The sequence below is a fragment of the Microtus pennsylvanicus genome, chromosome X (genome assembly GCF_037038515.1).
Source record: "Microtus pennsylvanicus isolate mMicPen1 chromosome X, mMicPen1.hap1, whole genome shotgun sequence".
NCBI classification, from domain to species: domain Eukaryota; kingdom Metazoa; phylum Chordata; class Mammalia; order Rodentia; family Cricetidae; genus Microtus; species Microtus pennsylvanicus.
Genome location: NC_134601.1, coordinates 49,405,567 through 49,422,323, shown reverse-complemented (window position 1 = coordinate 49,422,323; position 16,757 = coordinate 49,405,567). Strand labels below are relative to the sequence as shown.

The 16,757-nt window shown below is 36.4% G+C and overlaps 1 protein-coding gene across 1 annotated transcript in view; it reads right to left on the bottom strand.

Annotated features, from left to right (window-relative positions):
- Tenm1 (teneurin transmembrane protein 1) overlaps positions 1-16,757 on the bottom strand; it is a 784,432-nt gene that overhangs the window by 148,755 nt on the left and 618,920 nt on the right. The window contains exon 17 of the mRNA XM_075956580.1: positions 8,017-8,233. Within this exon, the coding sequence (XP_075812695.1) occupies positions 8,017-8,233 (217 nt within the window). The remainder of the gene's footprint in view (positions 1-8,016; positions 8,234-16,757) is intronic.

Sequence of the window (16,757 nt, the reverse complement as noted above, 5' to 3'; positions counted from 1 at the left end):
TGATTCTTTTCTTTGAATTTATTTACTTAGTACAAAAACTTTAAGTTGCAGTAAAATTTAGAGCCCTAACCAAGAAAGGGCGAGCTGCTTGTATAAAGGTAACCCATTGTCTGTCTAAATATTCTTTGTATTTTTCTTATAAGTCATCAATAATTGCTCGGCTATGTCAGTTTTAGCAATTCTTTGTGTTCAGCAGAACCAATTACTTCCATCATGTGTTATTTCTGAGAACCTGTTGGTCAATCTCATTTCTGTTATGGTTTAATGACTTTGTTGTATCTACTAGGATACCTCTTGTCTTATAGCAAGCTAGGTTACCTGTCTCCTCCATCAAATAACTTGAACTTGAGAGCACTGAGTTGATGAACAATAGGTTCATTGAAAAACCTAATATTCCAGATTCACCAAACTTATTTCAATGTATAATTATTTTAAGTAAATACATATTTATTTGATACATTTTTGCAGAGGCAAGGATAAAACCTGGGGATTGTGACATGCTAGTAAAGTACTTTATCATGGATCTATATCCCCAGATCATTATTTCTTAATTTTAAATGGAACATAGTATTGTAGTGTATTTATGGGATACAACGTGATTATATATATTTACACATATATAATGTGTAATGACTAGATCTTGATATTTGACTACTTCTTCCTCTCAAGTACAAACTCTGTAACTGAAAGGACTGTCTTATTTATGTTTAGGCCCATCTATACAATTTTTGGTGCAGAAGAGTTTCTGAAGAAATATTTGTAGAAGGAATGAGTAAACACAAAGCTTTGCCGGTCTTAAAAAATGTATTATTATCAGGATATTGCTTTGTATCAAGAATGTCAGAGGAATGTGATATCCTTGCTATCTCCTTCTAAAGAAGAATGAAGTCATACATTACTCTGAAAATACTAGTTTTAATAAAACATATACTTAAAAATAATGAGTATATATGTGATTACTGTTAGGTTTCAGTCTCCTTTCACACTGGCAACTTTGCTTACAGTGTTCATCTTCTTGCAAACTTCCTTTAACCTCAGTCTTCAGTCAATAACTTGTTTTGCCATTAATAGGATTTCAAATGGCATATATCTTCAGCTCAGCAAGTGCAGAAAAGAATGTTTTATTAAATGAGATATGGTAAGTAATTATGGCTATTACCAGGTATCATGACTAATCGAGCTTTTATTATTGAATGGGATACAGTAAAAGAGGAAGACAGCTTGGGTAAGAAGAGTGCAGGAATTTCCTGTTTAAGGATGTTAAATTCTTTGGGGGTACCTCTTTTGTTTTCTAATGAGTCAGAAGAAAATAATTCTTGCTAAAATGAGTACGTTAACAGGAGTATTCCTCTGAACTACTTGATGTTGTTCCTTATTTTCTAGCTTTTTTCTAGGCACTAAATCTTGATTATCTAGCCCACTGAAGGTAGAAAGAATTATTGATGCTTGTACACAGTTATGAATGATGTCAATTATTGGCAGGCTGTGACAGTGGTGGAAGACATTATAAGATAAAAATGAGTGATTACTTTAGTACTGCTACATAATCACATCATCTTTTATGAGTTTTGCTTCTGTGTTGTTTGGAGATTTGGAATCTTACCTTTAGGCTGGTTTTACATTCGAGAATTGTTTTACTTAAGTACCTAATAATATCTGTGCATTCTATGCAACCAATATTGTTTGATTTCATTGGTAAATGTGAAAAGAACACCTGTATTTTAAGATCACTGCAACAAGGTCAGGCATAGAGGTGTATACATTTAAAGCCAGAAATCACCAGGTCCAGACCAAGGCATCAGGAGTTTGAGACATCATTGGCTATGTGAGATTCTGTTTCAAAAGGAAAATCATTGTAGCTAAACCACTCAAGGAAATGCTAAATTTTGAACTTGCTTTATGTGAGGCAATATGTTAGGATCTGGGAACATGTCATGGTAGATAAAAGAAAGTTAAATATTCTTTCATATTTCACTCATCAAGAAGTCGGAACCATGCCCTCCCTTTTGAATCTGGGTGAGCTATTTGATGGCTTTGTCCAGTAGCGTATGACACAAATGACATTTGGAAAATTTCTATGCCCATTCATTAAGAGACTGGCATCTCCCATTTCTGTCTTTTGGGACACTCATTCTTATAGGGCAGAGGCACAATATAAGAATTGTGACAAACACAGAGCTGGTTATTCACCATGCTATCAGGAAACTCAAATAGCTTATCGAAATTCTGAAGGTACACAGAAAGATTCCCAATTGTTGTCCTACTGTTTCAACCTCCAGCTATTTGATGCATTCTGAGGCCCTACACATAATGGAACAGAGAAAAGGCATCTTGGCCATATCATATCTGAATTTCTAACCCATAGACCTGTGAGATAATAAGAAGAAAACACTTTAATCCATTACCTGAAGACGTTTGCCAGATAACAATAGATATTCAAAATGTGGAAAGGGGAAATCTGACTTTTCCCTTATCCTTGTAGAACTTGATTAAGGAATGTTATAAATCGGAGATAAAAATATGCAGTAACATACATCCCAGTATGAACTAAGAAACAAACAACAATGCAGCCATTGCTCTATTAACAGAAGTAGAGGAAACCTATCATCTTGTTTAACTTCATTTTGCTTTGTAGTTCATTATGAGTATCACGTGCTTAGTGATGTACTAAGTTTGATCCCAGTTCTAGAATCTTTCAGTTACGTGTGGATATTATAAGAGGCCTCTGTAATTATGTTCAGCAGCACTGCTGTGAGATTTTAGAGTTTTAATTTTTTAACATTTTATAGATTTATTTAGTGTGTGCATGCATGTGTGCTGTGTGTGTGTGTGTGTGTGTGTGTGTATGTTATAGATAGATAGGTAGGAGCATTTGACACAGCACATGTATGTAGGTCAGAGGACAACATTTTGGATGTTGCTTCTGTCTTTCTGTCAGGGTTTCTCGAGTGTCTGCTTCTGTTCTGTGTACACAAGCTTCTGGCCATAGATGTGCTAGGATTACAGACACAAGTAACTCCATCTGGATTTTTGTATGGGTGTCAGAGATGAAATTCAGGTCACCAGGCTCACACTGCAAGTGCTTTAAACTGCTGAGGTATCTTCTAGGCAAAACTTTCAGATTTTAAAACTGTATTTGAAAATTATGCTAGGTGAGAAATGTAATAATATAGTCTCATCATGTTTGGTGGTACATAATACACCATAAATCAGGGTACCCCTTCTTATATGAGTTTATTAGCTGAATCTTAAAGGAAAAGTATATATTAGTTTAGCCATGAAGTATACATAGCCACTCAGTAAACTAATGGTTAAGAATATTGTTTCTTCTGTTAATGTGATTTTTATCTTTCTCTGTTTTTTGGGCATTTTGAGACAGGGTTTCTCTGTGATGCCTTCACTGTCCTGGAACTCACCCTGTAGACCAGGCTAGTCTTAAACTCAGAGGTCTGCCTGCCTCTACCATCCGAATGCTTGGATTAAAGTGTGCATTACCACTGGGTGGTTTCTGTTTAATTTTTATCTTTTCTCTATTTTAAAGCCAAAATAAAAGTTCAGAAATTAAGTAAAATGATAAACAATATATAAAGACAATTGGAGAAAGTGATCAGCCCCAGCTACATAGTCATCAAATCTTTTCAAGGAAAGCCACAGAAATTCCATAGATCAGAGTTGAAAACCTCAAATGCCAACAGAGAAACACATGTCACTAGAAAATTGGTAAATGACCTAGGTACGATGGAAACAGCGATGCATTAGACAGGCATTGTATGTCCCATCTTGAGGAACCACTGTCCCTCAGCTCCAGACCGCCTATGATGTAACTGTGCCTGGCAGTGCTTAGCTTTGTGAATTTTCTAGAAGAATTTTCTAATCAAACTTTTATATTTGGTCTCTTCATAAATGTCAGGCTAAACAAAATGCATCCGTGGCATAATTTTGAACAACATCTGATAAAGACACATGACAAAGAGTAATGTGGGGATCAACTTCTCATAGTTACTAAGTAGATAAATGAGTTTGGCCAGACTTACTGTCAGTGATTGCAGTAACCCTGGTAAGATGTTGTTTTTAAATGCAGTTCTCCATTAGCGATGGTGAGTGAAATGTCTGGCTTTGCAAATTACTGCTGTCATTTAGTTTAATGTACTCTTGTTTTTACATATTTATAAAAACCTTCTACATTATTAATAGTGATTAAATGCTTAGACACTAAAGATCAATAATGCTTCTGTTCACCTATTTACATTATTAAAAAGTAATAAGTAATACAGGCCATGTAGATTATGTGGTTTACTTTGTAGTCATGTTTGGAGTAGATTGAAAAAAGAAAAAACTCTCATTAGATCAGCCGGTGGGCACACCCCTTGCAATACTGATTTCCTTGCTTATGTCCTCCCTCCTTCTGCTCCTCATTTGGACCTTGGGAGCTCAGTCCAGTGCTCCAATGTGGGTCTCTGTCTCTAGCTTCATCCATCGCCAGACGAAGGTTCTATGGTGATATGCAAGATATTCATCAGTATGGCTACAGGATAAGGCCATTTCAGGCTCCCTCTCCTCAGCTGCCCAAGGATCTAGCTGGGGACATCTCCATGGACACCTGGGTACACCTCTAGAGTCAAGTCTTTTGCCAATCCTAAAATGGCTCCCTTAATTAAGATATATACTTCCTTGCTCCCATATCCACCTTTCCTCCATCCCAATCGTCCCATTCCCCCAAGCTCTCCCCATCCCCCCTTCTCACTTTTTTCTCCCCATCTCCCCTTACCCCACCCCACCCCCACTCCCAAGTTCCCAATTTTTGCTTTCTTTACCTGTCTACCCAGATGTCGCTCAGCTATGTGGCAAAGGCAAAAAACCCCAAAACAAACAAACAAAAATATAAAAAAACGTGATTTGATGAATTATGGCATCTACATATCTTCTATTTATTTGAGAGAAGTTAGTCTACGGTCAAGGTTGTGTAAGAGTCATGAGCTACATTACAGTCACATGCTCCAGTTTTTTTTTTATTCAAGCCACTGTGGCTCAGTGCAGTGATGTAAAGATCAGGCTTTCGGGACGAGTGTGCATGGGTTCAAATCCAGGGTCTGACACTCATTATGACTTTGTTGAAATCACTTCCTTACCACCTCAATTCCCTCATTTAAAAATGAAACTTTTCAAGAATCATCCCATGAACAATTTTATGAGAATTAGATGAAATAACACAGATCAAAGGCTAGCAGAGGTCGGACACACAGTCAGTACACGATAGCAGTAGCCATGTAGCAAAATGTCCATTTCATGACATTCAATTGCATTCATCTTCAAAGAAGTACTTCATTAGCACTGATTTAAAGTTTATAACTTATGCTCTTAAAATATTATTAACTGAAGTTGTTTTTTTAAGAACTTCTTGGTTTCAAAGTTTCTTGTGTCATTTATCCAAGATCAATTTGGTTCATGTCACCAGAAAAATTTAAGGATAAGTGGGAATGGGGCAGCTGCGGTGTAATGGAAAGTTTACAGGGATCGCTACAAAACAAACTTGCTGTCTGGGTGATTTAGTCTCTTTGAATCTCAGTTGTCTCGTATATAAAATGTACCAAACACAATTGGCCCATTTCACTGGGATACTGTGAAAACAAAATGAAATAGTATGTGCTTAGGTGCTTTGCAAACTAAAAAGTATTATATGGGTGTACCAGAGAGATTGTAATTGTCATTTACATATGTGAACAAAAATGAATTTATTTTGCCCAAAGGTAAACCAAGGAAACATGAATGCATTTTTTTTTGGTCAGAGAAAACACAGTTGGATTGCTTGTATTCATGTACTCTCCCTGGACATCTTTCCTGACAGCTAGGACTCTAATAGCAGAGACCTCTGGATGGAGCCCCATTGTTTTGAATTTAAATGCAACTTGCAGAGTCAAATGATAACTTGGAGCATTTTACAAAAGAATGGGAAAACTCAATCAAACCAGGAGGAGGACAAGGGCATTAACCAACCAAAGTAATAGTTTTCTTCACTGTGTGAGCGCCTAGCAAGCACTGCTGAAGCGCGAAGCTGAACCACAGGGGTTTGTTTGTCTTGACTTTTCTAGTTTATTGCTCAAGTGCCCTGCTCTGGGTCACAAAGACTTGTCTGCTGTCTCTCTCACGTCTTGACTTTCTCCCTTATTGAATTCAACATGTTATTCAACACATCTCAAGTCATGAACGTTATTTTTTTTCCTCTCAATCCCTCCCTTCTTTGGTACTGATTTCTCCTAAAGTATGAAGAAAGCTAGAGTTGACTGTCCCTCTACCTTAACTAGGAATATGGAAGTAATGACTGCTGATGGAGGAAGGTCATTGGTTAAATAAAAAGAAACTTCTTGGCCCTCATTGGTTAGAAGATAGGTGGGAGGAGTAAACAGAACAGAACCCTGGGAGGAAGAGAAAGTGAGCTCAGACTCCACAGCTCTCCTCTTGGGAGCAGATGCCTCAGAGAGACGCCATGCTCCTAGCTCCCAGGCAGACGCACGTGATGAAGCTCCGACCCAGGATGGACATAGGCTAGAATCTTCCCGGTAAGACAGGTGCTACACAGATGATAAGAAATGGGCTAGTCCAGGTGCGAGAGTTAGCCTAGAAGAGGCTAGATAGAAATGGGCCAAGCAGTGTTTAAATGAATACAGTTTGTGTGTAATTATTTCGGGGGAAAAGCTAGCCAAGCAGGCGGCTGGGGTGCTGGGGACGCAGCCCCGCTGCCCTTATTACTACAGACTGCCTTCATTTTTTTCTGTTCTTTTGTGTTCTAGAAGTAAGTCTTCAATATTTAAATAATTCCATTGATAACTTCCATCTCAAAGATGGAACGTTTCAAAGAGGGGATTACTGAATCTTTTGGGGGAAGACAAACTTTGTCTAGAGTCTCTAGAAGAAAAACCCTTTCTTGAGATATATTGGCATTGGTTTTGGGTTATATTGAAAGCTCAAAAGGGCAGAACGACATAGTAATAAAATAAAGAAAAGCATTTTGGCTTCAATGAGAGTTCTAATATTCAACTGAAGAGAAGGGAATTAAGTAAAGTTTCCACATACACCTTTATTTCCCCCCCTTTTTACTGTGTAAAAGTTAACATTGACTAGTAATTTTCTTAGATAGTCAATGATCTCAAATTGTTGAAATACTGAATCTTTTGGGTTGTGGTATTTGTGTGTGTGTGTGTGTGTGTGTATGCATGTATTGTGTGCCCGAGTGTATGTTTGTGCACAAAGTGTATATAGGGGCCTGCAGACGTCAGAAAATGGTGTTGAATCTCCTAAAAACTGGAGTTACCTATAGTGGTGAAGCAGCATGTGGGTTCTGGGAGCTGAACTTGGATCATCTGAAAGAGCAATAAGTGCTATTAAATCACCTAACCATCTCTCCTGTTCCAAGGAGGACATTTTTGAGATCTTAAATTACAGACCACCTATACCTAGCACTAACTATTAAAGTTTGTTACTAATAATAAGGATTTGTTCATTGGTATTCAGTGGTTATCATACTTTAAATAAGTGAATTGATTTAAATGGATTGGACCTTGTCAGATCTTTAAAGGTAATTCGTACATTTGAGCCGTCTGAAACGACAGATATTTCTCATTTTGAATTTCCCATTAAGATATTAAATCAGTCAACCCTTTGACCTTGTAACACTTTTCATCATGAAACAGAACCTAAAATTTAGCTATTGAAATTCAAGATTTTTCAAAAAGATTCCAGAAGTTAAATAGTAAGTTTGCAAATTATCCTTCCATTTTGTCATCAAATACCCATTTTCATAGAGACATAGACATGTGCTATAACTTCTATGTTATAGAATCTGAGCAGTTGGCATTTAGAAACAAATTGGTAACAGTGTAGGCATTTAACAGAAGTCTGAAGATAGCACTATTGTGGGAAGGGATGGAAACCACTAGATCCTTAGAAGACAATTTTCTTTTTTTTTCTGAAGGAAAATCATGAACACTTTTAGTAAGGACAAAATAAATTTCTATATACCTGCTGTCAAATGAGACCTCTTGAGGGATGACATGAGTGCTGTCCTTGCCAATAAGAAATTTGATTCGATCATAGAAGAGTCTTGAAGTGTGCTGAGAGAAGAGGGGCTGGCTTTGTTGAATGAGGTCAAGAGGGTCTGGTGAGCCCTGACAGAGTGGGCTTACATAACAGTTGCTTTGTTGACAGCAATCTGGGTCCACACAATCAGTCAAACCATCTGGAAGACAAAACAAATCAATAGTCATATTTCCCTTCCAGGAAAACAATATAGTCAAAAATATGCAAAATGGAGAAAGACAGTAAATGTAATGTTCACCAGTCTTGTTTTGAGATTAGAGCCTGTTACATTTGCACGTTTCTCAGGAATTGCTACTCACTGAGTTTTTAGGGCACTCTGGAGAAATCCAACTATTTCGATCATGAATCTTCCAGTTTGGAATTCTCTAGTACTTGTTAATTGGAGACTATATAAAACTTCAATGTAGCTTTCAGTCAAAGTATTCTGTTAGGTATAGTTCGGTATACGTCAATGAGAACACTCAGTAGGAATGATAACTATGTTCGTCTTTTAAAAAAAGTTCTGTCGGGGAATACACAATTAACTAGTACTTGACAACCTGACTTTATTTGCATTTACAAATCATTTTAACACGACTGTCTATTGATAATTCTTAAAACAGAGGTTGAGATTTTTGTCGTGATAAAGTATGTAGGACAGTGATTTTCAAATGTGCAGCCAATTAACTGTAGAATGTGTTAAGTATCCACATACCTGAATTCTACCCACTGAACTGGAATTTTTCTTTGTCCCAAGACTGCACTCACTTAATATGGGTGATTCTAAAGCCTACTAAAGTAGCAAATTATCCTTTTATTTTATTTCAGGAATTTATATAAGCAATGAGAATTTATGCAGTTATTACGAAACCTAGTATCTATCAACTTAGTCACTTTCTCTCCCTTTTGGGGCTTTCATCATTTGCCTTGAACTCCTGAATCCACTTGTATGAAGGAAAAAAAGAGCCATTTAAAAGTTTCACTCTTTGGAAAAGTAGCCATGAAGGGCACAAGACTTATGGAAGGGCGGGGGGACTGACTATTTAGAATGTAAAAGGTATAAAATGCTTTGTTCGTTGATTAGGAGGTAATGAAAGAAAACGACCCCTTTCCCCCTAGGGATTCTGGATTTAGTGGGATAAAATAGGTGTTTAAACAGCTGACACTTATACCAGTGAAATATGAGAAGAACTCTAAGAGAGTTCTAATCAACAAAAAGAAATGTGGTTGCAGTGATTAACTGAGCAGATGGACACTTCACTCCATATCCAATAAGCAAAAAATTTAAAGTCCTTCCAAGGTCCTTAGAGCAGGCAAGTGGCTCTAATAGAGTTGTTTAACAAGGGTAAATATAAAGACACTAATCTTAGCTCGCAGTGGAACAGAGGCATTCAGGTGGATCAGGGGTTCCTTAAGACTCATGATGAAAGTTACAAGCACTGGTCTGTGCTCCTGGAGTCCAGTAGAAGGGAGGGAGGAGGGATTATACGAGGTAATGGTGGGGGAACAAACAGATCCTGTAGGGGAAACCCACAGAGACAGCTGATCCGAGCTGGACAGACAGATGGGGAGCCTGCAAGGGACCAAACTAGGCCCTCTGCCTGTGGGTGACAGGGCAGTTTGTGGGCCCTTTGGCGGTGGGACCAGGATTTATCCGTGGTGTATGAACTGTTTTTGTAGAGTCCATTTGCTGTGGCGGGATACCTTGCTCAGCCTTGATGCAGTGGGGAGGGACTTGGTGCTTTCTCAATTTGATATGCCAGGCTTAGTAGACTCCCAATGGAAGGCCTTACCCTCTCTGAGGAGTAGATGGGGGGTAGGGAGAAGGTGGGAGAAGCAGGAGGAAGGGAGGGAGGCAGAACTGTGGTTGTTATGTTAAACGACTAAAAAAAAGGGAGAGAGTGAAAAAAGAGTTACAGGCACTGGTTTCCTGCAGCAACTTTGCTTGCTCCCCTCCCTCACTTAGACGCTCCTTTTGAGCTACAGGAGGATGTACCATAGCTGGGGGCAATGAAAGTGAGCAACACTGAGAGAGCAGGAATTTGGAAGAGTAGCCTTGGGGCACCCAGAAAGATATTTTCCCCTACACGTGGCCTTTTCAAATTCCCTGTACCATAGATAGTACTTTGTTTTAAAATGGAGTTTGCTTTTTTTTGCTTGTTTTCCCTGTTTAGTCGACTTTTGACCATGCTTTCTTTCTGTATCTCCGCGAACATATTTCTTTTACACTTATAACTAACCTTTACATAAGGTTTCATTTCAAAAACAAGTCCCCTTCCTCTTTCATCGTTTAGCAAAAATATATTAGCCGATAGTCCCTGGAATTTAGATGACATTACTACCTCTTTCTCTGACAAGACGTTCTCAGTTGCTTCTTAGCATATTATCTCTTTACTCTTCTGTGAATTCAACATCTGAATGTGTAGAGAACTTGGCAACAACATCAGATGTATTAAAAGAGTTTTCTAATGTTTGCTATTGGTGTCCCATATTCCAGACAATGAAAAATATGAGAGTCAAATGCAAATTCATCTTTATCTTACATTCTTATTGAATAGTGTTTTTTTTATTATTGGCATAATATACATGGAAGCACCTAGTATTGTATTTGGTATTAACAAATGCACTAATAATAGTTTTGAATGTTGACAGACCTCATCCTATAAACTATGATTCAGTCTTATTATGGAAAATAAACTGATTTTAAATAAATACAAATGTCATAGTAATCTTCAAAACTGGATTCTGAAACTAAACATTAAACTAATTCAAAACTGGGAATTATGTTTTCATCTAGATATGTGATGCAGAATTCAAGGAATTTCTTATATTTGGTAATTGCCTATTATATATAGAGCTGACCCTATGAGATTTTCTTTCTGAAAATAATAGCAAGACACTGTTGAATTTTGAAAGGTAACAGGAAAGCAGGCCAGCAATGGCATGAAACCCTGAATTATAATTTGCAGGCAAACCCTGCACACGGGTAAAGATCTACTTACCAATTATCACATTGGATAACACCCCAAACAGTATGTCTAGACTGTTACAAAGAAGTGCAAATGACAGTCACACTGGATGTGTGTGTTTTTTTCTTTTGGCTATTAACAGTTCTTTTATTGTTCTGAAAAGGAAACTGTGGCACCCTACTGACAGCCAAGCTCAGAGTGTCAGGTAAGAACATATCATATGTTAGCTGATTTTATTTTCAGAAATTGTTTTCTTTAATGGAATAAAAATAAAAGAAAGCAAAAAAAGAGAGAGGTTACATTGTCTTGGGAGACTAAACATAGTGTTCCTTGACCCTAGGTTTTCTAACCAATCTGGGTCTATTTCAAATTGACTCAATTCATGCTGATGAAAATCAAGTATACTGTTTGTTTCTATGTGATCAAGTAATCAGTAGTAAATGTTTGCCTATCAGATGTGTGCCTTTGACTGAAAAAGAGACTAGAAAAGGAGATATGAGCAATATAGGAGAAACTCATGTTGGCCTAAATCTTGAATGAACTTACTCATAATACCCATACTATTGTTTTAGCAGAAATGGACAGCTAAATTTTGGTAGGTTTTCCCAAATAATTTGCAACTTTGTGTGAAATAGTTAATATTTTTTAAGTATTAGGTGCTTCCAAATGTATCATTTTAGCTAACCTCTGCGGCACATTTTTACATAGATATTTTCAGATTCATTTTACAATTAGAGGAAAAGAAGCTAAATGTGATTCCATTGCTATACGTTATGTGGGAGTCATATTAACATATTGTGTTCTGCTTAGAAATCTTAGTTTAATATCCCTATCTAAGCAGTGAATATTACCAGAATTCTCAGAGTCTGTAGGATTTCTAAGTCCCTGACTATATATAGGTATTTAGAGCACTTGAATCAATTAAGGTTAAAAAAAAACCCTCAAACAACATTGATTCCTAAGTATACTTTGACACTTACAATCTGGACTCTGGACTAAGCAATTCTACTCCTGGACTTTCAGGTTCTTTTCCTATAAGTTGTGGGTAACAATGCCTTCCAATAAGGGGTTGCAAGGTTCATATGTTGTAATGATTCTAAATACAACATTGGATGCTTTCAGAGTAGTATGAACATAGACTGGATAATATTATACTGAAGTTAGCAGGAAAGAATAAATACTTCATGATTGCTCTTATTTGAAGAATGCAATCAAACTTATAAAAGTAAATGACATAAGAACATTTTCCAGAAAGTGTGAGATGGAGTTATGTGGAGTCATTCATTCAATGTTATAAAGTTATAGATGATGAACCGTCTCATGTATACAAAAATATGGTATTGTGGACTCAAAATTTCATAACATGGTAGATCTTAAAAACTACAAAGATATAGAAGGTGACTTTTGACCTGTTAGATATGTTTGTAGCCTTGATAATGGTCAAAGTATCTTAAGTACAAATAAAATCAAGATTTTTAAAATTATTACTTTGTTTTTTATGCCATTTGAAGTCCAGTAAATTTGGAAAGTTAAATATTAAGAATTTTCACATTGTCTAGTTTGTAACTAGTAGCTGATAAATGTTACTTGTTATTATGCCATGGTCTGGAATAGAACGACTACAAAGTATCTAGGCATAGAGTCTTAGAGGTGTGTGCAAATGGTTTACATTCATAGTTTAAAATGTTCAGCCTCAAGTCTTATTGAAATAGCCTTAATACTCTTCAGCAAATCAGTTCATTGGAATGTGTTCAATTAGGAACAAACTCTGAATAGATTGGACCCTATACAATGGTGAGTTGGTTGACACTATATTAATATGACAGGAACTTTTCATTCATTGAATTTTATTGATTTAAGGATTTGTTATCACTTGGATAGAGGCTGGATTGAAGTTTAACTTTTTCATGGTGATAGAATAGAAGATCTGTCAATGCTCAAAATTGTCCTACTTCTAGGACAACTGTAAATTTAGCTAGACATTAACAAAACGGCACTTAATGCACCTAAATATATGTTAATGGGGTTTTCACACATTACCTTAATTAAATTATTTTATTTTAAGTAATATCCATTTCAACACTGTAAACTACACAGATGGATATCAAATAGCTGCCTTAGTAGGTAGTGGGTTAGACCCAGCCACCAATCTTGTAAACTACAGTTATAAGTTTAGATTTTCCTCCTTTTAATTCCATCTGGAAGCATATGCACTCTAGGCTCTTACAACCAGACAATGGTTATTTAATTAATGAGTTGTTCAGAAATGGGGAGGAATAGTAAAAAAAAAGAATTATTATGACTATATCTTTGGTATTGCTTCTTTTGTGTACAACCAAATTGTCAAACAAAATGGGAGGCCCTTAAATAGAGCAAATGGTGTCAACTCATGGCTCCTTGTCTTTTATTACTTAGTAAAAACAGAAGCATGCTGGCGATAGTAAAAACATGAAGTTCATTGATCCATGTGTGTGTATGTGTTCATAACTCACCTGTGGTGATATTTTCTATAAAATAGAAACATGACTATAAAAGACCTTGTAAATAGTTACTAGTTTTAATGGTAAGTTGTTATGAAGAACAATTCCTGGAAAATCATTCTCTTTTAGGCAATGAACTAACTGATTTTTCCAACAAATATGAACATAGACCACTAGAACACTTTCTCCCAGAGAAGTTGGGACAAATGGAGAAATTTTTTTAAAAACCCGAGAAAAGCGGCTGTTGTGATTAGACATCCTTTTTCTACATTTTTAATATTCTGCCACAATCTTTTTGGAATTTCAGATACCACTTTCTTTACTTTAAAGTAGAGTGAGCCAGGTGGTGGTGGCACACACCTTTAATTGCAGCACTCAGGAGGCAGAGGCAGGAGGATCTCTGTGAGCTCCAAAAAATAAACAAATAAATAAAAAGAAAACATTGAGGGGTTGGAGAGTTGTCTTAATGGTAAAGAGCACTGGCTGCTCTTTCAGACAACCTAAGTTCAATTCCCAGTACCCACATGATGGCTGACAACCATCTGCAATGAGATCTTATGTCCTCTTCTGGCCCGTAAGTGTACATGCAGAGAGAACACTGCCTATAAATAAATAAATAAATAAATAAATAAATAGATAGATAGATAGATAAATAAATAAATAAATAAATAAATGTCAATATTAAGGACTTAAACCTTTTTTTTGGTTTTCTGATACATGTGTATGTATTTGTGCATGCTTGTCTACATATGATGTATGTGTAGGGACATGCATGCTACACTGTTAATGTGGAGATCAGAGGATGAGTTAGTGGCCCTGGTTCTATTTCTTCCACCTTACATTGGTTCTGGGCATTTGGAGATTGAACGCAGGTCCTCAGGCTTCTGTGGCAAGAAACTTTATGTGCTGAGTCATCTTATTGGGCCTCCTCTTTTTTCGTTGTTTTCTGAGACAAGGTCCGTCATTGAACCTGGAGTTCATAGAGCAATTTGGCTAGGCTAGCTGGCTAGCAAGTCCTAAGGATGGCCCTTTCTCTACTTCCCCAACAGATTTCTAGGCCTTTAAGCTTTTGCATGGGTACTGGTGATCGGACGCAGGTGTGGCAAGCACTTGATTGAGCTATGTCTCCAGCTCCTTCACACGGACTTTTTGGTGCTGATTTAATTTAAATTTGTACCTAAGAATGTTTCTTGTCTTTTAGTTGGTTGTGTTGATCTGTCTATTCTTAACTGCTTTTTTTTAATGAAAGCTTTGAAATAGACTTTTTATTGATGATAGTTCCATTCACTATTTGTTTTTGCTATTTGGATAAATCTAATACAATGCTCATTCCACTTCCCCTGGGCTTGTAAAAGTTGGTGATCATGTTTCCAATTAAAGACACACGACTAACAAATCAATAGATGATCCCGTGGCATTGTTTTTCCTGCATATATATGCAGGAATCTAAGGGCTTAAAGGGATACTTGTGGTCACAGTATTCGACAGAGTTGTGACTTTTATAGTAATCAGTACTTACAATAAGAGACCTTTCTTTCTTTTTTTTTTTTGAATGTTAGGGAAAAAATCCAAAGGTTATGTGTTCTCAGCTTTCACTCTGCAAGGACCTCTTAGTTGGCTTACAGGGAAGCTGTGTCACTTACATATTCAATGAAGCCCAATGACTTACTAAGAGTTACAATACATTGAGATCAGAGTGTAACTAAAGTCAAAACTGCAGGATGTATCAGTGTTTCTAATGAATATTCAATGGTGATTAAGATGCAAGAAAAAAATCCCAAGCAGTTTTAAGTATCAGGTGGAATATGGAGTAATCAGGTAGCAGCTTCTTGAAACAACTGCTTGGAAGTCATGTGGCTTTGATTGGAAGATTTCTTAAGAATTGCATTATAGAAATTAGTATTACTTTTTTTCAGGAATGTTCAATTGACACTTTTTGATTTAATTAAAGCACATACAAATATACAAAGAATGATTCTAATCATTAGTAATAGTCAGCTAAACGAATTCTGCCCTTTGGAGAATCTGGAAAGCTGAAATCACCAAATGAAGGATCTTGAATGTATTCATTGTAAACATTTAGAAATAGAATTATGGGTTTAAAATCCTAGTCACTTTTAGTGGTTATTCAATCTCTCTTTCTATCTTAATGTAAAGGCCAATCTATATTTGTCATCAATATTATCTTAGTCCCACTAAAAGAAAAATGGTAATTGAAACTCTCATGGAGCTTTCTAACCTTAGTCCCTAAGGAGACAATTATAAGCTATGCTCAGCTCTTATCAGGCCTTTGATTTTCAATTTGCATATAGATACACAGTTTTAAGGAATATGCAGAGGTCAATACACATTCAGTAAAATCGTCTATGGTTTTTTTGCAACCGCATATTACACAGACATTGAGAACTGATAATTCAATAATTCATTAATGTTTAATTGATCCATTCATTAAACATTTTTGGCTCCCTTGGTGTGACCTTGAAGACATAAAGAGGCTTGATAATTAAATATTCCATTATTTTTATTACTTGATAAAGTCAGGAGACTTATTTTGCTTGACTTTAATTGGTCCAGAAATTACAAATGCATAGGCTGTGAACATATTTTGTGAACCCTTCAATCAACACATCAGATAGTAAATCTCTATCAATTACACGAACAAGGTGTATCACCTGGCCTTACACTCAAGATCTCTCAGTTCCTTTCTATAAACTTTATTTTCCTGTGCCTAGTTTTATAATTTGCAAATATCATCAACTGAGGTTCCTACACTGAAAAGGTTAAATTAGATAACTCACATAATATTCTCAGCACAGTGCCTGGTTCATAGTAAATTCTGCATACAAGTGAATTACTGTTGTTATCAATTATAGTTGGCAAATAGATATGGCACATGCGCCATGCCTGATGCATATCAAGTGAAACAGAAGATATATAATTAAGACTGTATGACTTCTGCTTCCTCAGCCTCCCCTGGTGCTTATAATATGCACCATACAGTCAGAGACTTCATGGAAGATGTGGCTTGAGTTGAGACTTAAATAGTGGACAGAGATACGTGAGTGAAGAGAAGGCATTCTGGAAAAGATGCATAGAATGAAACTAAAACAAAGAAAGTAGAGATGGGTATTAGAGAATAATAAAACTCAGCCAAGCAGTTGATCTATATACCATTTAATTGTAAAAAACTCATTCTGTATCCCAAATTATATATATATATATATATATATATATA